This window comes from Cupressus sempervirens, chromosome 9 (genome assembly GCF_028749045.1).
Source record: "Cupressus sempervirens isolate cs-2001-9-10 chromosome 9, ASM2874904v1, whole genome shotgun sequence".
Classification (NCBI taxonomy): domain Eukaryota; kingdom Viridiplantae; phylum Streptophyta; class Pinopsida; order Cupressales; family Cupressaceae; genus Cupressus; species Cupressus sempervirens.
The window spans coordinates 432,493,489-432,514,140 of NC_143126.1; the positions used below are offsets into that span (position 1 = coordinate 432,493,489).

Here is a 20,652-nt window from a genome sequence, read left to right on the forward strand (position 1 = left end):
GGTACAGTCGAAGGGTACATGGGCGCAGACATGACCGTACAAAAGGTCTTGCTTGCAAGACTGTAATGGTCCACGTTGTATAATGGAGGACATTCTAAGTGTCTTGAGGGAGGAGGGTCCAGTCAGAGGGTGCATGGGCCTAGACATGACTGTACGAAAGGTCTTGCTTGCAGGATTGTGATGGTCCACATTGTACAAGATGCTAGAGATTGGGTTGTTGTGTGCAACACATGCCAGAGGGTCGGGAGACAGTTGAAAAGAGAATTCATACCACTCAATCCCTCTTGTTGGGTGGATATTTTGCAACCGCTAGTTTTGGGTAAAAATTTAGTCGCAAAATAAGATGACTAGCCACAACATGTGAAATAGAGTCTCTCCTACCTTAAAGGGAAGGCTCCCCCTTCTCACTATTCTTTGGATCAATTCAAGGTAAGCAAGAAATTGAAAGATTTATAAACTGGGTGTTACTATTATCCTTTCTTCTTAACTTTCAAGAAAGGATCCACTTATTCGTAAGGCGAATAATGGGCAAAGTGAATCTCTAATTACACTTCTATCATGAGCTGAAAACAGTGATACCGACAAATTTTAACTAACTTAAAGGCTAGCCAAAACGTACCAGTTTGGCTCTAGGTCCTGTTGTATTTCTATGTGGTAAAATCTTTACAATTAGGGCACAAAGACTCCTAAAAGTAACAAGAATCTAACTATTTTTCAAATTAAGATGAACACCCAAGCTAGAGACAAAGCTAATAGCTATGGATTTTCACAATTGTTCCTCGTCAAAACTCAGGATTCAATTGTTTCTTGACTCTTTTCTATCAATCACAAAGGATACAATATCAATAACAAAAGATAATACGAATCAAAGATAACTTGAATGAATAATAGACAAAGCTTATAATTCATACAAGTGAAAATTTCACTTAATCAAAGTGAAGTCTCAAATGCGCCTTTGTATTCACTTTTTCTCAAAATAATGCTCACACAAACAAAGTTCTGCTGGCACAATTTCTCCAGAGCTCTCTTGCATAAAGATAATGATGATTTTACAATGAGAGGGGCACTCCTTTATATAGGCAAAGAAGTTGAGAAAAAGGGGAAGGAAAAAGTGGGAGCAACTCAACCAATTTTGACCAAGTCTAACTACAGAAAATAAAGGGTTACATGCAACTGCACGTGCAACTCGCATTACATCATTTTACACACATGTAATTCGCATTACATGTAATTACACTTTTTCATGTAATGCATCTTCTCCAACTACAAACATGAAAGAAGAAGAAAGAAGATTGAAGAGAAAAGAACAATTCTGAAGGGCCTTGTACTTGACGATGCAATCCCAGATGATAACAAGATTGGGAGTTCTTGTACCTTGTATTGTTGCATTCACGTTGATAACCATAGTGTTGCATCTTTTGATAACCTCTAGCTCTCTTTGATGAATTGTCCATTATCATGTGGAAACTTGATGTGATCCATCTTTTCTCGCTCAAGTTGTCGTGAATTCTCCTTTGTAGATCAGTACAAACTGGAGTCTTTGACACTTTGAAAACCTTCTTGACGATGTTCGGATGTACACTCGAAACAACTTTCCTTCAACACCTTTAACTCTTTTTTTCTTTTTTTTTAAAGTAAAGTGCTTGGCACATGGGAATGCGTGTAAATGGAGATTGCCGATTTTCAAAAAGTGACTTGGGCTTTCAAGATGTCACTGCACAGAAAATGGATTACATGTAAATGCAACATGTAACGGAAGGTGGAGGGTGAAATGAGATGCAAGTGTGAGTGAAAGAAACGCTTTACATGCATATGCGGATGAAGGCTAAAATGGAAAGCATGGAAAGATACGAAAACATGTATTTGCTCATGGAGGTGTGAATCAAAGTAACAAGAATCAGAATCGGATCGGAATCGGCAAGGCCGAATCAAATCGTGAATCGGCCATGAATCGGAATCGAATCGGCCATGAATCGGAAAATTTAAAAAACCCTTGAAATTTAGTGAGTAACTTATTTCATAAACCCTTTATCGCTGATTCGATTCACCGATTCACAAAAAATCGTTTGGCTTGAATCGAATCGCCAAATCGCGTGAATCGCATGAATCGCCGTGATTCTTGGAACTATGGTGTGAATGCATATGGAGAGGAGAAAATCACATCTTTTTGACTTTTCAAAAAGTGACTTTTATTCAAAATTGGACCTTTTAGATGCAATTACACGTAAGACATTTCGTGTAATCGTGTCATGCGAATGAAAGCGAAAAATGAGATGGATGAAAATGGAAGTGGAAAATGGGATTACATGCATGTGTGAATGGCGAATGAGGTGAAAAACATTTAATCACATTTGTCGGATGAGATGTGAGATGTAATGACATGAAAATGGAATGTGAAAAATGATAATGCTTTCGCATGTAATGAAGGAAAAACAAGTTTTTGGGAAAAACACTTGCAACTTCTCCAAATGGAGAAAAACCGGCAAACAAACACACAAAACCAAAACGAAAGAAAAACATACCTTAGAAAACAACTCAAAACATGCCAAGATGCAATGCACTCCAAAGATGAAATTCGAATTGGGAACTTGGGGAAGAACCAAAAACATCAAAATGAAGAAGAAATTCATATTTAAAGGAAAAAAGCATATTCTAACGCAAAGATTTTACAAATGGCATCCATTCAACGATTTCATGCATAAAATCAGCAAAGATAAGCATGAATTAAAATGCATGAAAGAAGAGGTCCACTTACATGAAGATTAAGTGCCAAAAATGAAGGAGAAAGAGCTAAAATAACAAGTTTTATAGTCTTAAGACCAATTCTCCCTTAAATCCGGATTTTCAAACAACCTTTTGACTTTTTCCGCACTTGCATGTAATGGACATTCAATGGTCGGATTTGACATGAAAGTGCCAAATAAATGGTCTCCAAAACAATATCATGCATTTAAAACTCAAAAACAATCCCTTTTGATCAAATGTATGGGTTGAAAATGCAATTTTTTGAAATTTTTTGAACAAAAACATGACTTTTTTATTCAAAAATTTGGGCCGTTTTTGAAAAAACGTGGCCAAAAACTGCATGTTTTTAAGTCATTTTTTACTTGTGAATGCAAAATGACTTCCCCAAATGGATATACATCGATCCAAATGCAAAAAAGTTGCTTTAAAACACATAAAAGTGGATTAAAACCCCATTTTCCGGGCATTCTAAGCAAAAACGTGTTTCTCCAAGCAAAAATGATTTGGTGTTTTAACACCAAAATAATGATCACAATGTAACGGAATCAGCAAATAAGGTCAAAACGATTTGATTCCAAACAAAAACATATTCCAAATTTGAAGATTTATGGAGTTTTTTGCAAAATTGTGCACTAGCTTGGGAGTTTTGAACAAATTTTTGAGTGCAATAAACTGATTTTTGATGAGGGTAAAATGATCACCTCTCCAAAACGTTTTGAATGCAACTGATTTCATCCAAATCCATGGAAAAAATTAAAAGTTATGATTAAAATAGGAGGTTTTTGGAGCAAGAACATATTTTCTTCACATAATAGGACATTTTTATGTTCATTACATATTTTAAAACATGTAAATAAGACAAAATCAGACCTTTTTGAGTCCAATGCATGTTTTAAAATATGTCTTTGATCATAATCTCACTTTTTGAAGCCCATTACATATTTTAAAATGTGCAAGTCTCCAAAATCTCACTTTTTGGAGTCACTTACATATTTTATAAACATCTCACATTTTTCATGCACAAGCATGAAAAGTTGAAAACTCAACTTTTCATGTCATTGCATCAAAAAGGGACCCACTTTTACAAGCATTTGATGTAATGGCATGAAAAAAGTCTTCAAAATGAGTTTTTATATACATTAGTATGAAAAGTTTCCACTTTTCATAGTTTTTTACATGCATATGCACATAAAATGTCCACTTTTAGGCTTCGAAGTTATGCATTTCACTTATTTTATACAAATGTCAACAATATGGGTCAAAAATGACATTTATGCATCATATTAATCAATATAATATATAAACATTATATTAAAGTGACATTTATATAAGTATTTGATTTAAAAATCAAAAATTTAAAAAGTAACTATATAGTTCTATAGTCACTTTAAGTGAAAAATTAAAAAGTACTCAACTTAAAATTATAACATAAAGTGCACTATAGTCACTTTAAGTTATAAATTTAAATGAAAAGTAATTTCAAAACATAACAAAAAGTGAGTAAATGTTATATTTTCAAAAAGTGAATGTCAAAATGAAAATATAATATCATTTTTTTAATTCATGCTATTGCACCTAAAATGTCCACTTTTGAGGCACTAAAATGACCATATCTCTTGACTGACAACTTCGATTGACCTCTAGGTTAGATCGAATCGAAGGGGAAAACGAAAGGCATGACATGAGCAAAACCAATGGACTAAAACAAACAAACGCAAACTCAAAAGCAAAAAACGAACTTTGAAGGCTTCAAAAATCAAGCAAAGGCTCGACAAAAAGCAAAACAAAAAAGACTTGACAAAGGCCTTCAATAAAAAGATTCATTGTATCAATTGGTACCGCTTGGTTGATCAATACTAACCAATTAAATAATGAAATAAACTTAGAGAAATGCAAAACTAATTTGAAAAAGTTTCGTACTGTTACCTACATTTTGTGGTGACAAAATGCAGGACAACACCTCTCATGCACAGAAATTATTCGAGCAACGGGGACTAAATTTATTCGAGCAATGGGGACTAAATTTCATAAAGGCATTGAAGGCAAGTAGGGCACAAAGGTGTTGTATATTGTCATGGCGACTAAATACCTTAACAAGTGGGTCAAAGCATGGGCCCTACCCAACAACTTGACTATGAGCATCGCAAGGTTTATCTATGAGCAAATAATCAAGAGGTATGGTATCCCAATCTAGATGACCTGCGACCGAGTGGGACATTTTGTGAACCATGTTATCAAGTTGCTTGCTGTGGAGCTTAAAATTTTCCACTCACTCTCTAGCCCCCAAAGAAAATGACCAAGCAAAGGCTACTAATAAAATCTTGGTGTGTGTAATTTATAAGTCTCACCATACAGTCCAAACATTGTACAGAGAAAACACAATAGTGCTCCCCATCATGGGTCACAACATTGTGTGGACCCCACAAAAGCAAAGAACAATCATCGACAAATATCATTAAACTATACGGTGACAGAGATAAAGGGAAACAGCATGCGTCGTGTGCAACATAACTATGCTTGGGAAGTCCACCAAATAGAGAGAAAAGCCCCCACATTGTACAATGTCAACACATGATGGTAATATGTCACCGTGGATTGGTCTAAACCAAGAAAAGGTCACCCTCAGATCAAGTCAAGTCGTGCAATCGACATTAAGGGATTATAGCAATTGGGCATGGAGGCAATAAGAAGAAAGTACCCCATACAATGTGATATGCCACATAGCCAACATTTAAAGAGACATTACAAACGGAGGCAACCACATAGATAGCCAAGGAGACCGTACAAAGCAGGCAATGAGTCGAAGCAAGTATATAAAAATGTCACAATTGATATGTATCACTAAGGTAAGAAATAGTGCCAAATGAACAAGGAAATCCTAGAATAGAAAAAATAGGGCATTACAACCACGTAAACATAAAAGAAAATTGTGAGCGACTAAAGGATATATCGTAAGGATTGGAAGCATCAACCAAAAAAAAGGCACATTACTTTATGAACAAAGAACCACCACAAGTGTAGGCAAAATACAAAGCCCAAACCGGTTAAGTACAAAGCCAATAAAATATTGGGGCCATTTTCCAGTCACCATCAAGGGTTGTACATGCAACACATTAGGTCACCAGCAGTAGAGGTCAAAGCAACAAGATGTCGATGGCAGAATGCAAGCGTGGGTGAAGCCACTCTGTTTTGAAGGGTAGAGAAGGGCAACATTGGCTAACCCTAACCATTTTTTCTTCTTAGCACAAAACGACAAGAGACGGTTTTGGATTCAATGGGGAAACAACATTGAAAGGCCCAATTACAGTTACAATCAAGCAATTCCACCATGGATAAAAGTGCAAGGGTTTTGCCATCGAGTGTGAAAGTTGCAAGCAAGAAGGATGTGAATGCAAATGCTAGTGGCAAGAAGAAAATCAAGCCCAAGGTGCAAATGGTTGCTCCATCAAAAAGACATAGTAACACCCAAGACTATGGTATTTCAGGGTTTGAATGGGTTGGAGTGTCGAAAGTGATGGCAAGAGAATGTGGATGACGATATGATAAAGCAGACCCTGATGAGAGCACAAGTCCATTGGGCCATTCAAAATGCCCATTGCTTGCATTTGTCACTGAGGTTCCCCTCTAAGTGATGATTGAGATGTTTGACAAGTCTATACGGACAAGCACTTTTCCGTATTTAAGGCCAACCTTGAAGGTTTCATTCACCGCCACAAAGTTCACTAGAGTCTTTAGCATACTTGGGCCTAATGGAAAAAAGATTAATTTGAAGGCAAGGAAGATGACAAGGGAAGCAAAGGAGTATTGGATTAAAATGGTATCCAAAGTTCTCACACTTGCAAAATTAGACTCAATGGTGAAGGCATCGAAAGGACAAGGGATGAAGAAGGCCTTCGTTGTAGAAGGGCTTTTGTGATGCATTATGGATGTGGTGAAGAGTAGATTGAGTCCTTTCTTTGCCCCTCAAAGTATGGTTTCAACATAGAGATTGAGGCAGATTGAGTGGATCTTCAGGGACAAATATTATGAGGTCGAGACTCAACATAGAGGTTGGGAGTAGTCAAGAGTAGGGATCGAATGGCTACCTAGCTCCACGAGATGGAGGAGCGGCTAGTGCAGAAGGAGGATGAGTTATCCCAACACCAGGATAAGTTGGCAGAGTTGGAGGCCCAATTAGCCCAGGACAAGATTGAGAGGGTACAAACTATGGCTTAGCTGGAGGAAATGTATGGCATCAATCTTATGCTTATCATTGTGTATGGAGTCATAATTGGATGTAAAAATTGATTGGCATTATTGAAAGAGGTGGCAATTCTCTAACATTACATTGCTCTTATTGTATAAGTTATATTTCTTCTATCTCTAGTACGCATTAATTCTCTTGACATATAGCGGTAAACAAAATTTTGATAGCATTTGACATTGTCATTCTTCATTCTTGAACTAAGTTGCCGATTTGGATTTGGGTTCAAGAACCCAGTTTGCCAATATGGCAAAATTTTGAAATTGGTTTTGGGTTGGTTGGTACAAAAATAATTTAAAAATTATATATGTCTATATTATTTTCCTCTTAAAAAATATTATACAAAAAGGAAATTATTGTAAGATTAAATATATAATATTTTATTTAAAACGTATATATTATATAAAATACTTATTTAAATATAATTAATAATAATTAATAATATATTAGTAAATATATTATTTATTTAAATTAATAATCTAATATGTAAGTTATTAAACAATATATTAAAATTAATATATTTTACACATTAAATTAAAATTATTAAAAATAAAACAATATTCCTTATTCTTCAATGGCACCAAAACAGTGGCTATGGAATTCTTCCTATGATAAACGGTATCTGTATTCAGTAAAACCAGTAAACGCATTCCCCAAAGACATAACAACTAATAAATTCTTGCACCACAACTTAAGAATGCCTAAATCGATGTACCTCATCTTTGAACCGCAACCATACCCCTATCTAGTACAAATTGGACCTGTATCCAACTATAGAGCCCACAAACCCAATAACGTAGTTCTTGAACCATGGGAATGCTTTAACAAAGGTGAAGAAACTACAAGCAAAAACCAGCTTGCACAAAAGAGATTTATTAGTCAATAGGTAAGTTTATTGATATTTCATGCATTTTTTTTATTCCAAATATTTTCAAAACATTTTTGAGTTTAGTTTTTTATAACATTGTGACTTTTCTTGTTTTTAATTGTTCTTTAATATATTGTAAGCTTGGACTGTTGTTTTTTTTCCTATGTTAACATACCTCAAGGTTGCAATTTCTAGTTCAATTCAAACTTGATCAAGGGTCACCTCTATGGCAATATATTACAATGATTGAGCATCTTCTTGGAGGTGAGGGCTTTCTTTGGCATTATAGTCAATAATAGTTTGATGAGCACTATGTCATCAAGTGAAAGCTCACCTATGTACTAGATTGGTGAGCACACACTTAGAGGGAGCAGGGGATTGGGAGGTAAATAAGGCAAACTTTTACGTTTTCAAAACTTAGCAACCATCACAACATCAATCACACAAGATCTAACAATTATGCAACACAAGAACACAAGATTTATGTCAAATTCGTTCAAGGGAAAACTATAACAAAATATTGCTCATATAAACTTATTTGACAAATGTTGTTGGCGCCAACCCATCAGAGACATCAAACCCCATGACTGTTCACCAACCTACTGGAGACACCAATCCCTCATGAGCACACAATTATACTGAATTACTACAGTACGATTTTCTACTTTCTCAAAACCTAAAACCTGAACTCATACCCACACTGGCAACTTGGTAGTAGACCAATAACAAAAGAAAATAAGAATACCATTTAAATAGAAATAGTTTCTTATCACAACAGTCATTCTTAGACCCCCCTGTCTAGCCATTCTGATGTGGCCTAAGAATTTTCTCTTCATTTCATTATTTATTCTTGAATTTCCTGGATCGAATTAGTGAATAACTTTCAAGTGACATAATATGAATAAATCCATATGTTAGAGTATGACCTGAATCTACTGAGCCTTGCCTATGGCAAAAGATAAGAAAGCTCTGATGTGGTATCATCTTCAAATGACATATTGAATGATCAACTTAACAATAAGTACCAACCACAACAACTGTAACTGATTTGGAAAGAGTTTAAGTGCATATCCAATAACGACACAAAAATCAGGTAATACCTGAACTGGGCATCATAAGCGTCTGAAGATATTATTGCTTTTTCAAAAATCTGCACGATAACAATAAATCTGTCAAAATATACAACAAACATTGGTGTATTTGACAGAGTTATTTAATAGAAATCAAAAGAGAAAGCAGTAAATATTTCACAATTCTCCATTATTTCTGTCCATGAGGTAAGAAAACAGTAAACAATTTGTACCTTTCAATTAAAAGATGCATATACATGTACGTCCAAGACTCCAAATGCAAAACTTGACAACATACAGACATACATTTTGCTAGTACCATCACCAAAGGTCATTTCTAGCGTACACCTTTTAATTCATTAGTTTTGCGTAAAGCATCAGGAGCCAGAATTTTTAATCTTAGACAATTAATGAAACTAGCTGTAAAATAAATTCTCTTACGAAGAGATTCGGTTTTAGAATCCTTTAGAAATAGGGAACAATATCTTTGGAAAAGAAGCTCTCAAAGAGTGTTGACTTTTTTTGTACAGAAAAGAATGAAATTCTACAGTGATTAGACAGATTGATGCTTTTTATAAATATTAAAAATAAATATGAGTAACCCAGAAAGATTCTGCCTCAAAAAAACTGTGTGAATGTGAATTCTTTGTGGTTTTATTTCTTAGATTGTTCTGTATGCACTCTAGTTTTGCACATTCTTATCATGCATTTTCTGTTGGCACAGGTTAACATCTAGCGTCAGGCTAGGAAATGGACTGCGGTTGGATTTGAAATTAAGAAACTCAGATTCAATACTCAGTAACTTTGAAATATGTTACAAAGTACATATTTAACAATATGAAATAACCTGCTCATCTTCAAGGTGATTGTTCAACTTCTATTGTGTTTTTTTAATAACATAAAATTACATTTAATAACTATGCCTAGGATTCTGTACAATAATGTTACATGCTCCCTTAATCCATAGGGCCCTAGGGGCATTTGTAACGTATGTTGCAAGGTTGGTGTTTGTGTTCAGCAAAGAAAATTCACACTCAAAAAATTGGGATTGAATTCAACTAATATAAATTTGAAGATTTTTTGAAAACATTTAATATTTTATATAGATTTTATCTAGGATGACCAGTTTGCCCCTAAGGGTCCCCAGACCAGCCACAGTACGAACCGGTCATCCTGTTTTGAGGCATGTTAGAAATTGCTTGGCTTGCCAACAAAACAAAATAGAGCATGGATTTCTGTCTGGTTTGTTGCAACCTTCACCCATTCCAAATTAAAAATGCAGAGCACCTCCATAGATTTCATCAGTCTTCGCAAAGTAAAAGGTAAGGATTGCATCTTTGTGGTTGTGGATACTCACTAAGTATGCTCATTTTTTTATACTATATCATTCAGTACGAGGCTCCACACGTGGCTAATTTGTTTTTTTTAGTGATATTTGGACTATATGAATTTCCAAGAGTAGCAGGGATAGCTAATTCCATTAATTTGTTTTAAAAAGAACTCTTTCAATTGACAAGTATGGAATTGATTCCAAGTACTAGCTATCACCCTTAAACCAATGTGCAAACAAAGATCATGAATAAAATGTTATTGTGGAACTACATTATAGTTCAGCAAACAGCATGGATAAAGTGGCTCCATCTTGGAGAGTGTTGCTATAGTTCTACTACTCATATCCAAGCGTTCTAGGGTTCATTAATGATTGTAGCTTCGATTGGATGATTCAAATCGATGAAATCAAATGTTTGACTTTGAATGGCTTATCGCCCTTAAACATTTGATATTTAGCCTTCACTATTATTGTCATGGAACATTACTATTAGTTATCTAGCATTTTTTTTTGCGGTTCAATTCCTTTTTTTCAACCAAATGAATTTGCAATTAGGCTTTCAGTATTCTTTGCAGTCTCTTCTTTTAATTTAAAGCATACAGAAGATAAGTCGAATTGAAGTAAAGACTAGGGTAGGAACAATTAACTACATCAAAATGAAGCTTTAAAATGTTAGTTTTGCAGTACCGTAGGATTGCTTGTAATGCCTCGGACTCCACTTTCAATCAATGGCTTCAGATCACTAACTGGTCGTCTGAGGTTGTCATACCAAGGACTCTGTCCCTGCTGTTCATAGAGCTCATGCAGAAGTGTTTTCTTTTCCACTTTAGGCCCTCGCTCTGCAAGTGCAGATCTTATCCTGCATATATCAAACCTAAAACTATTACAAAAAGTACAAGCTCAGATTTTTTCAAGTTCAGTACAATAAAATCACTAGTGGGTGGGTCCAAAAAAGAAAATGAAGGTTGATTTTCCTGAAAATGCAAGAGGAACATAAATTACGCAGCCATTAAGATAGCAGAATTGAAGAAAAAAAAATCTAAGACGGACATATGACCAAGATTCAAGAGTACAAGTTGTGGCTTGTCTCAGTCTTTGTATACATTTTCTTCTTCACGACTATGTGGACAATTTTCTTAATACAAATGAATCACTGAAGAGAAAATAATATGAACATGGTGCCCTCTGAATTGCATCCAAAATAATTTGAAGTTTAAAGGCCCATTTTAGGACCAACCATTGAAACAACACCTTAATTGGATTGAAATCCTTACTACCTAGAGAAGTTTGTGAATTCTACACTTGAGCTGGATCGTTGACAGTTTGATTAGAAAGGTTTGATGTGGAGCAGTATATTGCGATTGCTCTATATTTTTTTTGTTTTGATTACACAAAATGATCTCATTCCCATAGAAGAACGTATTCAATCTCTACGTATGTTATTATCATAGTCAAACCGCCTTGGGGGATGGGGGAACAAGTTTCTGGGTGGGGGGTAGAGGGGCCTCCATTTGGGGACAGCGGGGAATGGCGACAGAGAACAGGATGGGTGGCAGCAGTGTTTATACTATATACTATACATGTGGTACTTAAAATGCTACTTAAGGAAATATGTATAACAATATAAGACATAAAGACCTAAAATACAAATTTGCTAAAATTTAAATACATGAACATTGAACATTGAACAATAAATATTAAAATATTATATACTCGAATAAGCAAATAGGAGAGTTCTCACTTTGATTATATAAATATTAAATAATAATAGTCATAGATATCAAAAGTATGAATATCTCATCAAAAAGATGATTACATTGAGCAACATGCTATGATATTCAATACGCCCAATACATTATAAAAAAATTGTTTATTGTTTTAAACAAATTCATTTTTTGGTTGGATAGGAAATGACCAATTATCAGCCAGAATAGTGTCTATGGGTGAGATCAAGTGATAAATAAATGAGTTTCATGGGGCAGAACCAGGTTCTTGTTTATTGTTTTAAACAAATTCATTTTTTTGGTTGGATAGGGGATGACCAATTATCACCAGAATAGTGTCTATGGGTGAGATCAAGTGATAAATAAATGAGTTTCATGGGGGCAGAACCAGGTTCGTACCCCAAAGATATGTTTGTGTCTAGAGCTGAGGAACAAAGAGCATCCATCCAATCCTATGTTACTCATGGCATATATAAGTTTGAGATCAAATGCTAAAGGTTTCGTAGGAACCAAAGGCTGATATTCAAACGCACAACTTAGGGGGAAAAAAAATATTATGTCTACAAATACAGTAGAAAAAAAAAAATCCGCATACAAAATGTCAGATTTGGAAGTTATGGCTAAGCTCGAGTGGTGGCCCAATGGGTTTGTGACAGAGGGCCGGGTTCAAATCCGAGAAATAAGTTTATGTAAAATTAATAATAAGCCATGCATCCAATTCGAGGCAAGCACGGCATCTAAGAATGATGCCCAGGTGATAAAGTAATTATGCAAGATACCCAGGTAAACCACTGATATGAACTACAATTCAAGCATTATGAGCAGAGAATCACATGAAGAGGAACACAGCTCTGAGTTTTATTGCAGATGGCCGCATGGAAAAAAAATTAGAGAATAAACTAATTGCAACCAAAATGGGTAAAGTGGGCACAACTTTCGCAGGAAAATTCAGTGAGCTATGGAAGGGGACCTGAAGCTTTCATGCATTTGCTTCCCACCTCTTTAGCCAAATGGTAGTTTACTTTCCTTGTTCTTATTGGTAGTTTACTTTCAAAAACAAAAAGTGGATATGACTTGTTATTTCTCATGGACTGGCTAATACTCTAACTAAGAAAGCTTATTGTACACGTCTGGCGTGCTCTGTAACTGAGCCTATAGCCCTCGTTGTGGCATTTTCTTTCCTAGGATCTTTGTGGCACTTTTCTGGTAGCGGGCTCCCTTTTTCTGTAAGATAACTCTCCACAAAACTCCATACTTTTTCTCATAGGTTATTTACTAATGAAATTTGACAATTTTTGTGCAAAACGTTCCAAAGTTCTCTACAGCAGCGCTGAGAAAAATCGTATGCATTAGACATACAAGATTGAAAAAAATGGTTCTGTCTGCGGACCCAGAATTGGCATCTAGCTTGGTGGTGCTCCCAAAAACAGCTGCATTTTATCTCTTCACTCTGTTCTATAACCTAATGAAAAGAGACTTTAAAAAACTGTTCATTCAAATGAATTATGGATCGGATATCTCAAAAACCAACAGAAAGCATATCCGAGCGATCAAATTAAACAAAACAAACACAACTAAAATTACGGTGAAAGCCAGACCTTAAAACATTTCCGCCCCGCCCATTTGTGTTAATACGAACGCCGTTACAAAACAACGAAATAGATGAAGATCTGCTCTTAAAGCCTGCAACTAGTCCACCCCCCGATCGGTTCCCCTGCAGACTGCTTGACTTAGGAATATGAAAAGAAGAGACATTCGCGTTCTTCAAGTGAGCAACAGCGGCCATGGCTACGCACGTTAAAGGTTCGAAACCTGGTGGCAACTTCAACTGTAGGAAAATCTGGATGTCTGGCAGCTAAAAGACGATGGTTTGTGAAATTTTATAGGATGCGAGGAACAGAGGTAGTCAAACAATGTACAGATTTTGATGTTGTCACGTAGACGTAATAGTGAAGTGGATTATATCCTCAGCAGTCCCGATCGTGGCTCAACAAGAAAATATTAAATTGATAAAAAAATAATTATGTTGCTATCAATAATTTTAAAAAGGGTAGCTGAGTGGGTGGTGTGTCCCACTTCTGTTGTGGTGGTTGGCTTCATCATATTTAATTTTAAATCCGTGATGAATTTTGCAATCCCGTGGGATGAATAGCCTACGTGTAAAAAGAAATCCCATTGGCTTTCGAAGAGTTAGGTTGTGTCACAGTTGGTAACTTGTGCATTTATGTGGGATAAATCAATGTTACGACTTTCTATAATTGTATTATAGTTTAATATGATGAAACATAATTAATTTCTCTAATTTTATAATAGGGTGAAAGAGGGTGGTAAAGTAGGTTACTATGTGTTGTTGTATTGAGTTAGTACAATTATTCAGGGAATCAATGAGAACTAAGTATTTTTAGTCTCTGATGTATAAATAGAGAACTAATGTTTCCAGTGGTCCATCTAATGTTTCGGACAAAATATTTTTAAATTCATTTTCAGCATAGAAAGATCTTATTTGTGATTGGTCTGGGCCTATTTTCCTAGGTGAAAATCATAATTTTTGGAATCGAGAAATCTGCAAAAAAAAAAGATGTATTAAATATCTAACGAGATATCTTTAATGCTTCTCTAGAACATCTCACAACTTGTCTAAGGAAAACTCACATTTGTAAACTGGTGGAGGTTAAATATGATTATCATCATTAATATATGGAAATACATTAGGAGTAAAATATTGTCTATTTACTATTAAACTAAATAAATAGCCATAAAAAATATTCATTTTTCAATGAATGTTCTTAAGTTGTAAGAGATTTTATTTTTTAATGGAGATTGGTCTATCCTCTTTGGTTAAGAACCAAGGACTGAGGGGTATTCATTCCGTCAAATTCGCCCGAAGCACGATCCCGACCTCATCCCTTTTAAATGTCAGGGACCTTGCACACAGCAAGACTTGATCCCTGGCGAGCTCTTTGTGAGCCTTTCAACTTCACCAATAGACCAAGTGCCCTTTGAGAGTTTTAAGAGATTTTGTTTTGAAACATTATTATTATTTCATTAATATATAAAATCTCTTATCAATTTTAAATATAATTAATTAAATTGTTATGTCAGTTTTAAAAATTAAAATCGTTGTAAAATTAAATCTATAATACAAAATATTATTTGGGGAAACATATTTAAAACTATAAACTTCATCAAATATTTCACTAACATGTAAAATTAATAAGAATTTTAAATATAAGGTCAATAATTAATTTTAAATATAATTAGTTCTTATGTCAATTTTAAAATTGTAAAATAAAATCTATAATATAAAATATAAAATTATCAAAAAAAATTTAAAAGAATAAAAAACTATAAATTCTTGAATCTATTAAGTTAAATATATATTTTAAGTTCTTTTAAATATTTTTACATTCATACAAGTGCAATCTTCAATTTTCTATGGTTAATAAATTTATTATTTAAATTAGATTGTTTCCTCTTAAATTGGTATCCCATAATTAAACTTGTACTAATAAACTATATTTCAAATTTATAATTTTTAGTTTTGTCCATGGCATGAATATTTATGCATTCATGTTAATGCTAATATGACATTGACACTAACCAATCAAATTAAAGAATTTAAAAGATTATATGAAATTTCAAATGTTTATATCTTTTTCTAATTTTTAAATTTTTTTAAATCATATTTTTCATTCATTCTATTGATCCATACCATTGGGGGAGAAAATTAATTTCCTTCTACAAAAATACAAATATTTTCTAACAACTTCATCATAATGCATTAATTACAATTTTATCTTTTTCACATTTGTGACAAGTTGATAAGGTTTTTTTTTAATCATTTTATCTCCCACCCCACACAACATGTCTAATCCATATTAATTATCAATAGCAATATAATTTCAATATGTTATATATTTGTATTTGAATTTCTATTTTTTTTAAAGCTTTGACTTTTTAATAAAAGTAGTTAAATTATTACTATTATTTTACTTTTATAAAAATAAATTAAATAATATTATTTTTTAATTATATTTTATAATAGTGTTTGTAATATGTATAATTGATAAGTGTTACGATTGATAAATTATATCATTTATTAGTATTGATATTTTTTATTTAAACAATTTATCATTTAGTTTAAATATATTTAAAACTTAAATATATATTTTAATATTAAATTAATAATTATATTTTATATCAAAAAAAACATACTCAAGAAAATAACCACAAAAAGAAATAATTCAATTCTAAAATATATATGAATTATTATTAAGTTTTTATAAATTATGTATTAAAATTAAATAGTTATATTCTATTTCTTATTTATTACATCATATTTATTCATCAACATCAAATTTATATGTATTACATCTATTTATTAATTACAAATGTACATATTAAATTATATAGATATTATTTCATAATTAAAAATTACTTAATTTTATGAAGAATTTGGAAATACAAAACATTAAATAGTAAACCTTCTCTAATTGTATACAAATTAAATTCTTAGTTTCATTAATTAAAATATAATATATTTTATTTTTTTATTATAACCATGATTTTATTTTGACTATTTGTTTTATTAAGAAAAATAGTTATATTTAATTCTCTCTCTCACACACACAACTTATGTTGGTATCACTCTATTTTACTAGTTTATCTATCTTCCTCTTCTTCCTCTATATTATCTATCATTTTTTCATTTGCATATATGTTTATGTTCTTATTGTTCTATACTGCTATTTATCTCTATCTAATGATTAAAAATAGTGTGACTTCCATTTAATAATCAAGATGAGAATAATATATGGTTGGGGGAGTTTTTCCAACTAGTTATGGTTCTCTAGTAGCATGCATAACATGCTTAAACATATAATGTGATACTCCAAATGCTTTGTCACTTCTTCAAACTTTATAATTCAAATATTGGTATGGATATCTTTCCTCATTGCACATATTTTAAGTTGTCAATGTGGAAGGTGCAAATTTGTCTAAAGCATATGTATTGATTGTAGTATGATATTAAGTACTTAGTGCCATATTGGGGACTTTGACCTCTTATTATTGGGCTTAAATGCCCAAAGATATAATAAAATAACACGAGAACTTAACAACAAAATATGATCCATCCTATCAGATCATTAGTGCATTTCTAGGATGAGAATTTAATAACAAATATGAGCCATCCTATCAACATTTCTAGGCAAAAATTAATGCATTCACAATATTAATTTAGAACTATTTAACCTTATTCTCACTCATCTACACCTCTACATCCATTATGCGTTAGGTAGGAACTATGACGCATTGCGTCTCTTATTTTAAATAATTTCTGTCATTCAACATTAACCTTCAATTTTGGTGAACACAAACTATTGACTTTCCCTACAAACTTGGCTTTAATTGACTCTTTTTGAATACTAATTCATACTTGTTATTTTTATATTTGGTATCTTTTATTCTAGACAATTAGAACTTCTATAATAATAATATTAATTTATACTTTTACTTTTCAACTTTTTTAGATCTAGAATAATATCAAAATCCTTTTATTAAGTTTTAAAAATGATTTGTTTTATTTTCATCATTTCTTATATATAATAATATAATGAATTAATTTATTAATATTAATAATTTTTAAATACTATATATATATATATATATATATATATATATATATATATATATATATCAATTACTTTAATAAAAATAATATATAATAATCACTTATATTATTTAACTTCTATATAATAAAAAATTAAATAATATAATAATAGAAATAATTTTATAAATAATTCAGTAGAGGTCAACATTTTTTTTGAATAATCAAATTTTAACTTTATACTATTTTATGTTTCAATGTTCTATTATGTGAAGTTTTTTATTTCATCAGTGATTGTATTATCCTGTTATGTAATATATACATACAGCTTTAGAAGTCAATAAAAATAAGTGGAACACTAAGAACTTTTGAAAAACAAATTGTTTTCAATGAAATTATTTATTTCTCTTTAAAATTTATCCTTATTTTTAAAATAAAGAAATATCAAACTTTGATTTTTTAATAAGTTTAAGAATATAGAAGTACATAATTTTATGATATAGAAGTTTTGTGTATAGATCATTATCAAAACATGTTATTTTCAGCTTGTTGATATAATACAAAAGTAAACATTTCAGAAGTTACTTCCTCTTATTTTACGATCTTGTCACTATAGTACAGTCGTGTCAATCTTAAAGGTCCTCATATTACCCCCTCATTATTCCCCTCCCTTTATAAGACAAGGACTTTAGCTCCATCAGTGTTAGGCAATTTCACTCTTTCTAAAGATTAGATATTTTTCTAATAAAATAGTATATTAAACAAATTATTGATTTGACATGTGATTGGTTGAGCTCTTTAGGTGTTATAGGACCCCTTTTTAAGGAGCTAACAACCAAATTTCCATTAGAAAGTACTACTATTACTTTAGAAAGTTTATATATGATGATTTATGAATAAGATTATTGTGCATATATTATAGATTTTTTTTATAGTTTCTAATTTTGAAGAGGTTAAGTTGAGTTGATTTAGGCTATAGCCAATCCAAATTCTTCATTCTTTTATTTATTTTATTTAATTATAATTGGTGTTTGGTTCAAATATATATTATGGTTAATGTTTGTTTAATTTAAATTTTATGATTATATTTATTTTTTAGTCTACCAATCATATTCTATATGTTATTCTTTTATCAAGTTTAATCAATAATGTTCAAATTTTTTAATTAAGAATTTAAAATAGATTTATTTCATTTAGCAAAATTGCTTAAGATTTTAAAAAATTAAAATATCTATTATAGTAGCTATTATTTAACGTAAAGAAAGTAATCTATACTTTTATTTAAATTTAAATTAACAAAATTTAAAATAGAATTAAGAAATGAAAGATCATGTAAAAATTGAACTTTTATTGCTTATATAAATTACAAAGCTATTTTTACATATAATATATAATCTTTCTTAATTATTTTAAATGGTTAAAATTATATAAGGATATTATTAAAATTTCTTTTAAGCTTAATAAAAAATCTACTTTAAAATATGAGATTTTAATGAATTCAAAATATATTAAAAATAAAAATTAATATATAAATAACTATTTTAATTAATATTATTAATTTATAGGCAAGAGCCTACAACACAATGGTAAATTGTGAGCCTCTTATTCGAGAGGTCTTGGGTTCTTTGCAAAAAGAGGGGTAAAAATTTATTAAGACAGAAAGGAATACAACAAGGAGAGCTCAACAAGGAGCTCGATCCTGAGCAACAAGATCATCAAATTCTTGCACCATCTCAAAGGACAGTTGCCCCCTATCCCTAATATTCCAACCCGGATCATGACTAGAAGCCCATTTGGCTAAACAATCAGCAGGTCTATTCCATTCTCGCGAAATATACTTGAACCTAATGAACTGAAAAGAGGAAGAGAAAAAAAGAATTTTCTTAACAACAGTGGCCAGCTGCCAACTAACATCCTCAAGCTCTTGCGAAGAAAGCATGTTCACCACCACCTGGGAATCAGACTCACAAATAATCTTACTCCATCCCCACAAGCAACACTGTTCCACAACATATAAAATAGCCTGAGCTTCCGTGAGATTGTTAGTATAATCACCCTTATGAATTGAGAAGAAAAATTTAACATTCCTAGAACTACAACGAGCCACTCCGCCAATACCAGCCAGACCAGGATTCCCACGAGAAGAACCATCAGTGTTAATTTTTAGAACTCCACAGGGAGGAGGAGTCCAGTGCCCATCCCGGTTAAGCCGACCCTTCCTCTGATGGTGAAGCTGCCTGGACATAGAAGGAAACCTATGAGCCGCAATCCCATCCTGCAGATGAAAATTGAGGCAATTACAGATAGCAAGATCAACCGGATCCATAACCCCCATCAAGCTCACACTTCACAAGAATAGTTTCCTGGAGAGAATGTGATATTTTCCACCAAAGATGCAAAACACCAAGCCGAACATCTTGGAATATGCGACGATTCCTCTCCAACCAAATATGCCAAAGCATGAAAGATGGGCCAGCAATCCAAGCAGCATGGAGAGAAGAAGACTTGGAGGGAGCACTACCCAAGCGAGTCCAAAACTCAGGCAAAGAGGAAGCATGCCGACAAGAGCAACCCCAAGCGCTCCACCAAAGGTGCCATATCTGAGTAGAATAGGAGCAATGGAAGAACAGATGGGAGACAAACTCCTCTCCATTACCACACAAAACACAATAAGAGGGGCCCTGAAATCCACGTTTTCAAAGATTATCCCAAGTAAGACAACAGTTGTGAGCCACTAGCCACATGAAAAAATTGCACTTGGACCAAGAAAATTTATTCCAGACTTGCTTCCACCAAGGGACCTCAGCATCCCCAAATAATTGTCTAGTTATCTCCTGATACCCAACAGAGACATGATATTTACCAGACAAGGTACCGCCCCAAGCCAATACATCTGGACCAAGCAAAGAGGAACACTCTCTAGAGGCCAGAATTTGAGAAAGCTCCTGACGATCCATGTCTGTACCTCCAAGAGGCCAATCAGAGGAATGCTTCCATCTATAACCAACAACAGGTCCCAATTGATAAGGAGTCTTGTAATGAGCCACTTTATCCCATCCAGTGG

General features: G+C 32.8%; 1 protein-coding gene across 1 annotated transcript in view; it reads right to left on the bottom strand.

Moving 5' to 3' along the window:
• The window catches only part of TRA2 (Aldolase-type TIM barrel family protein), a 52,639-nt gene extending 38,806 nt beyond the window's left edge, over positions 1–13,833 (bottom strand). Inside the window, exons 1-3 of the mRNA XM_089800468.1 lie at positions 13,579–13,833; positions 10,944–11,115; positions 8,957–9,006 (exon numbers count right to left, since the gene is read on the bottom strand). Of these exons, the coding sequence (XP_089656594.1) occupies positions 8,957–9,006; positions 10,944–11,115; positions 13,579–13,766 (410 nt within the window). The 5' untranslated portion in view covers positions 13,767–13,833. The remainder of the gene's footprint in view (positions 1–8,956; positions 9,007–10,943; positions 11,116–13,578) is intronic.
• Positions 13,834–20,652: the final 6,819 nt, after the last annotated feature.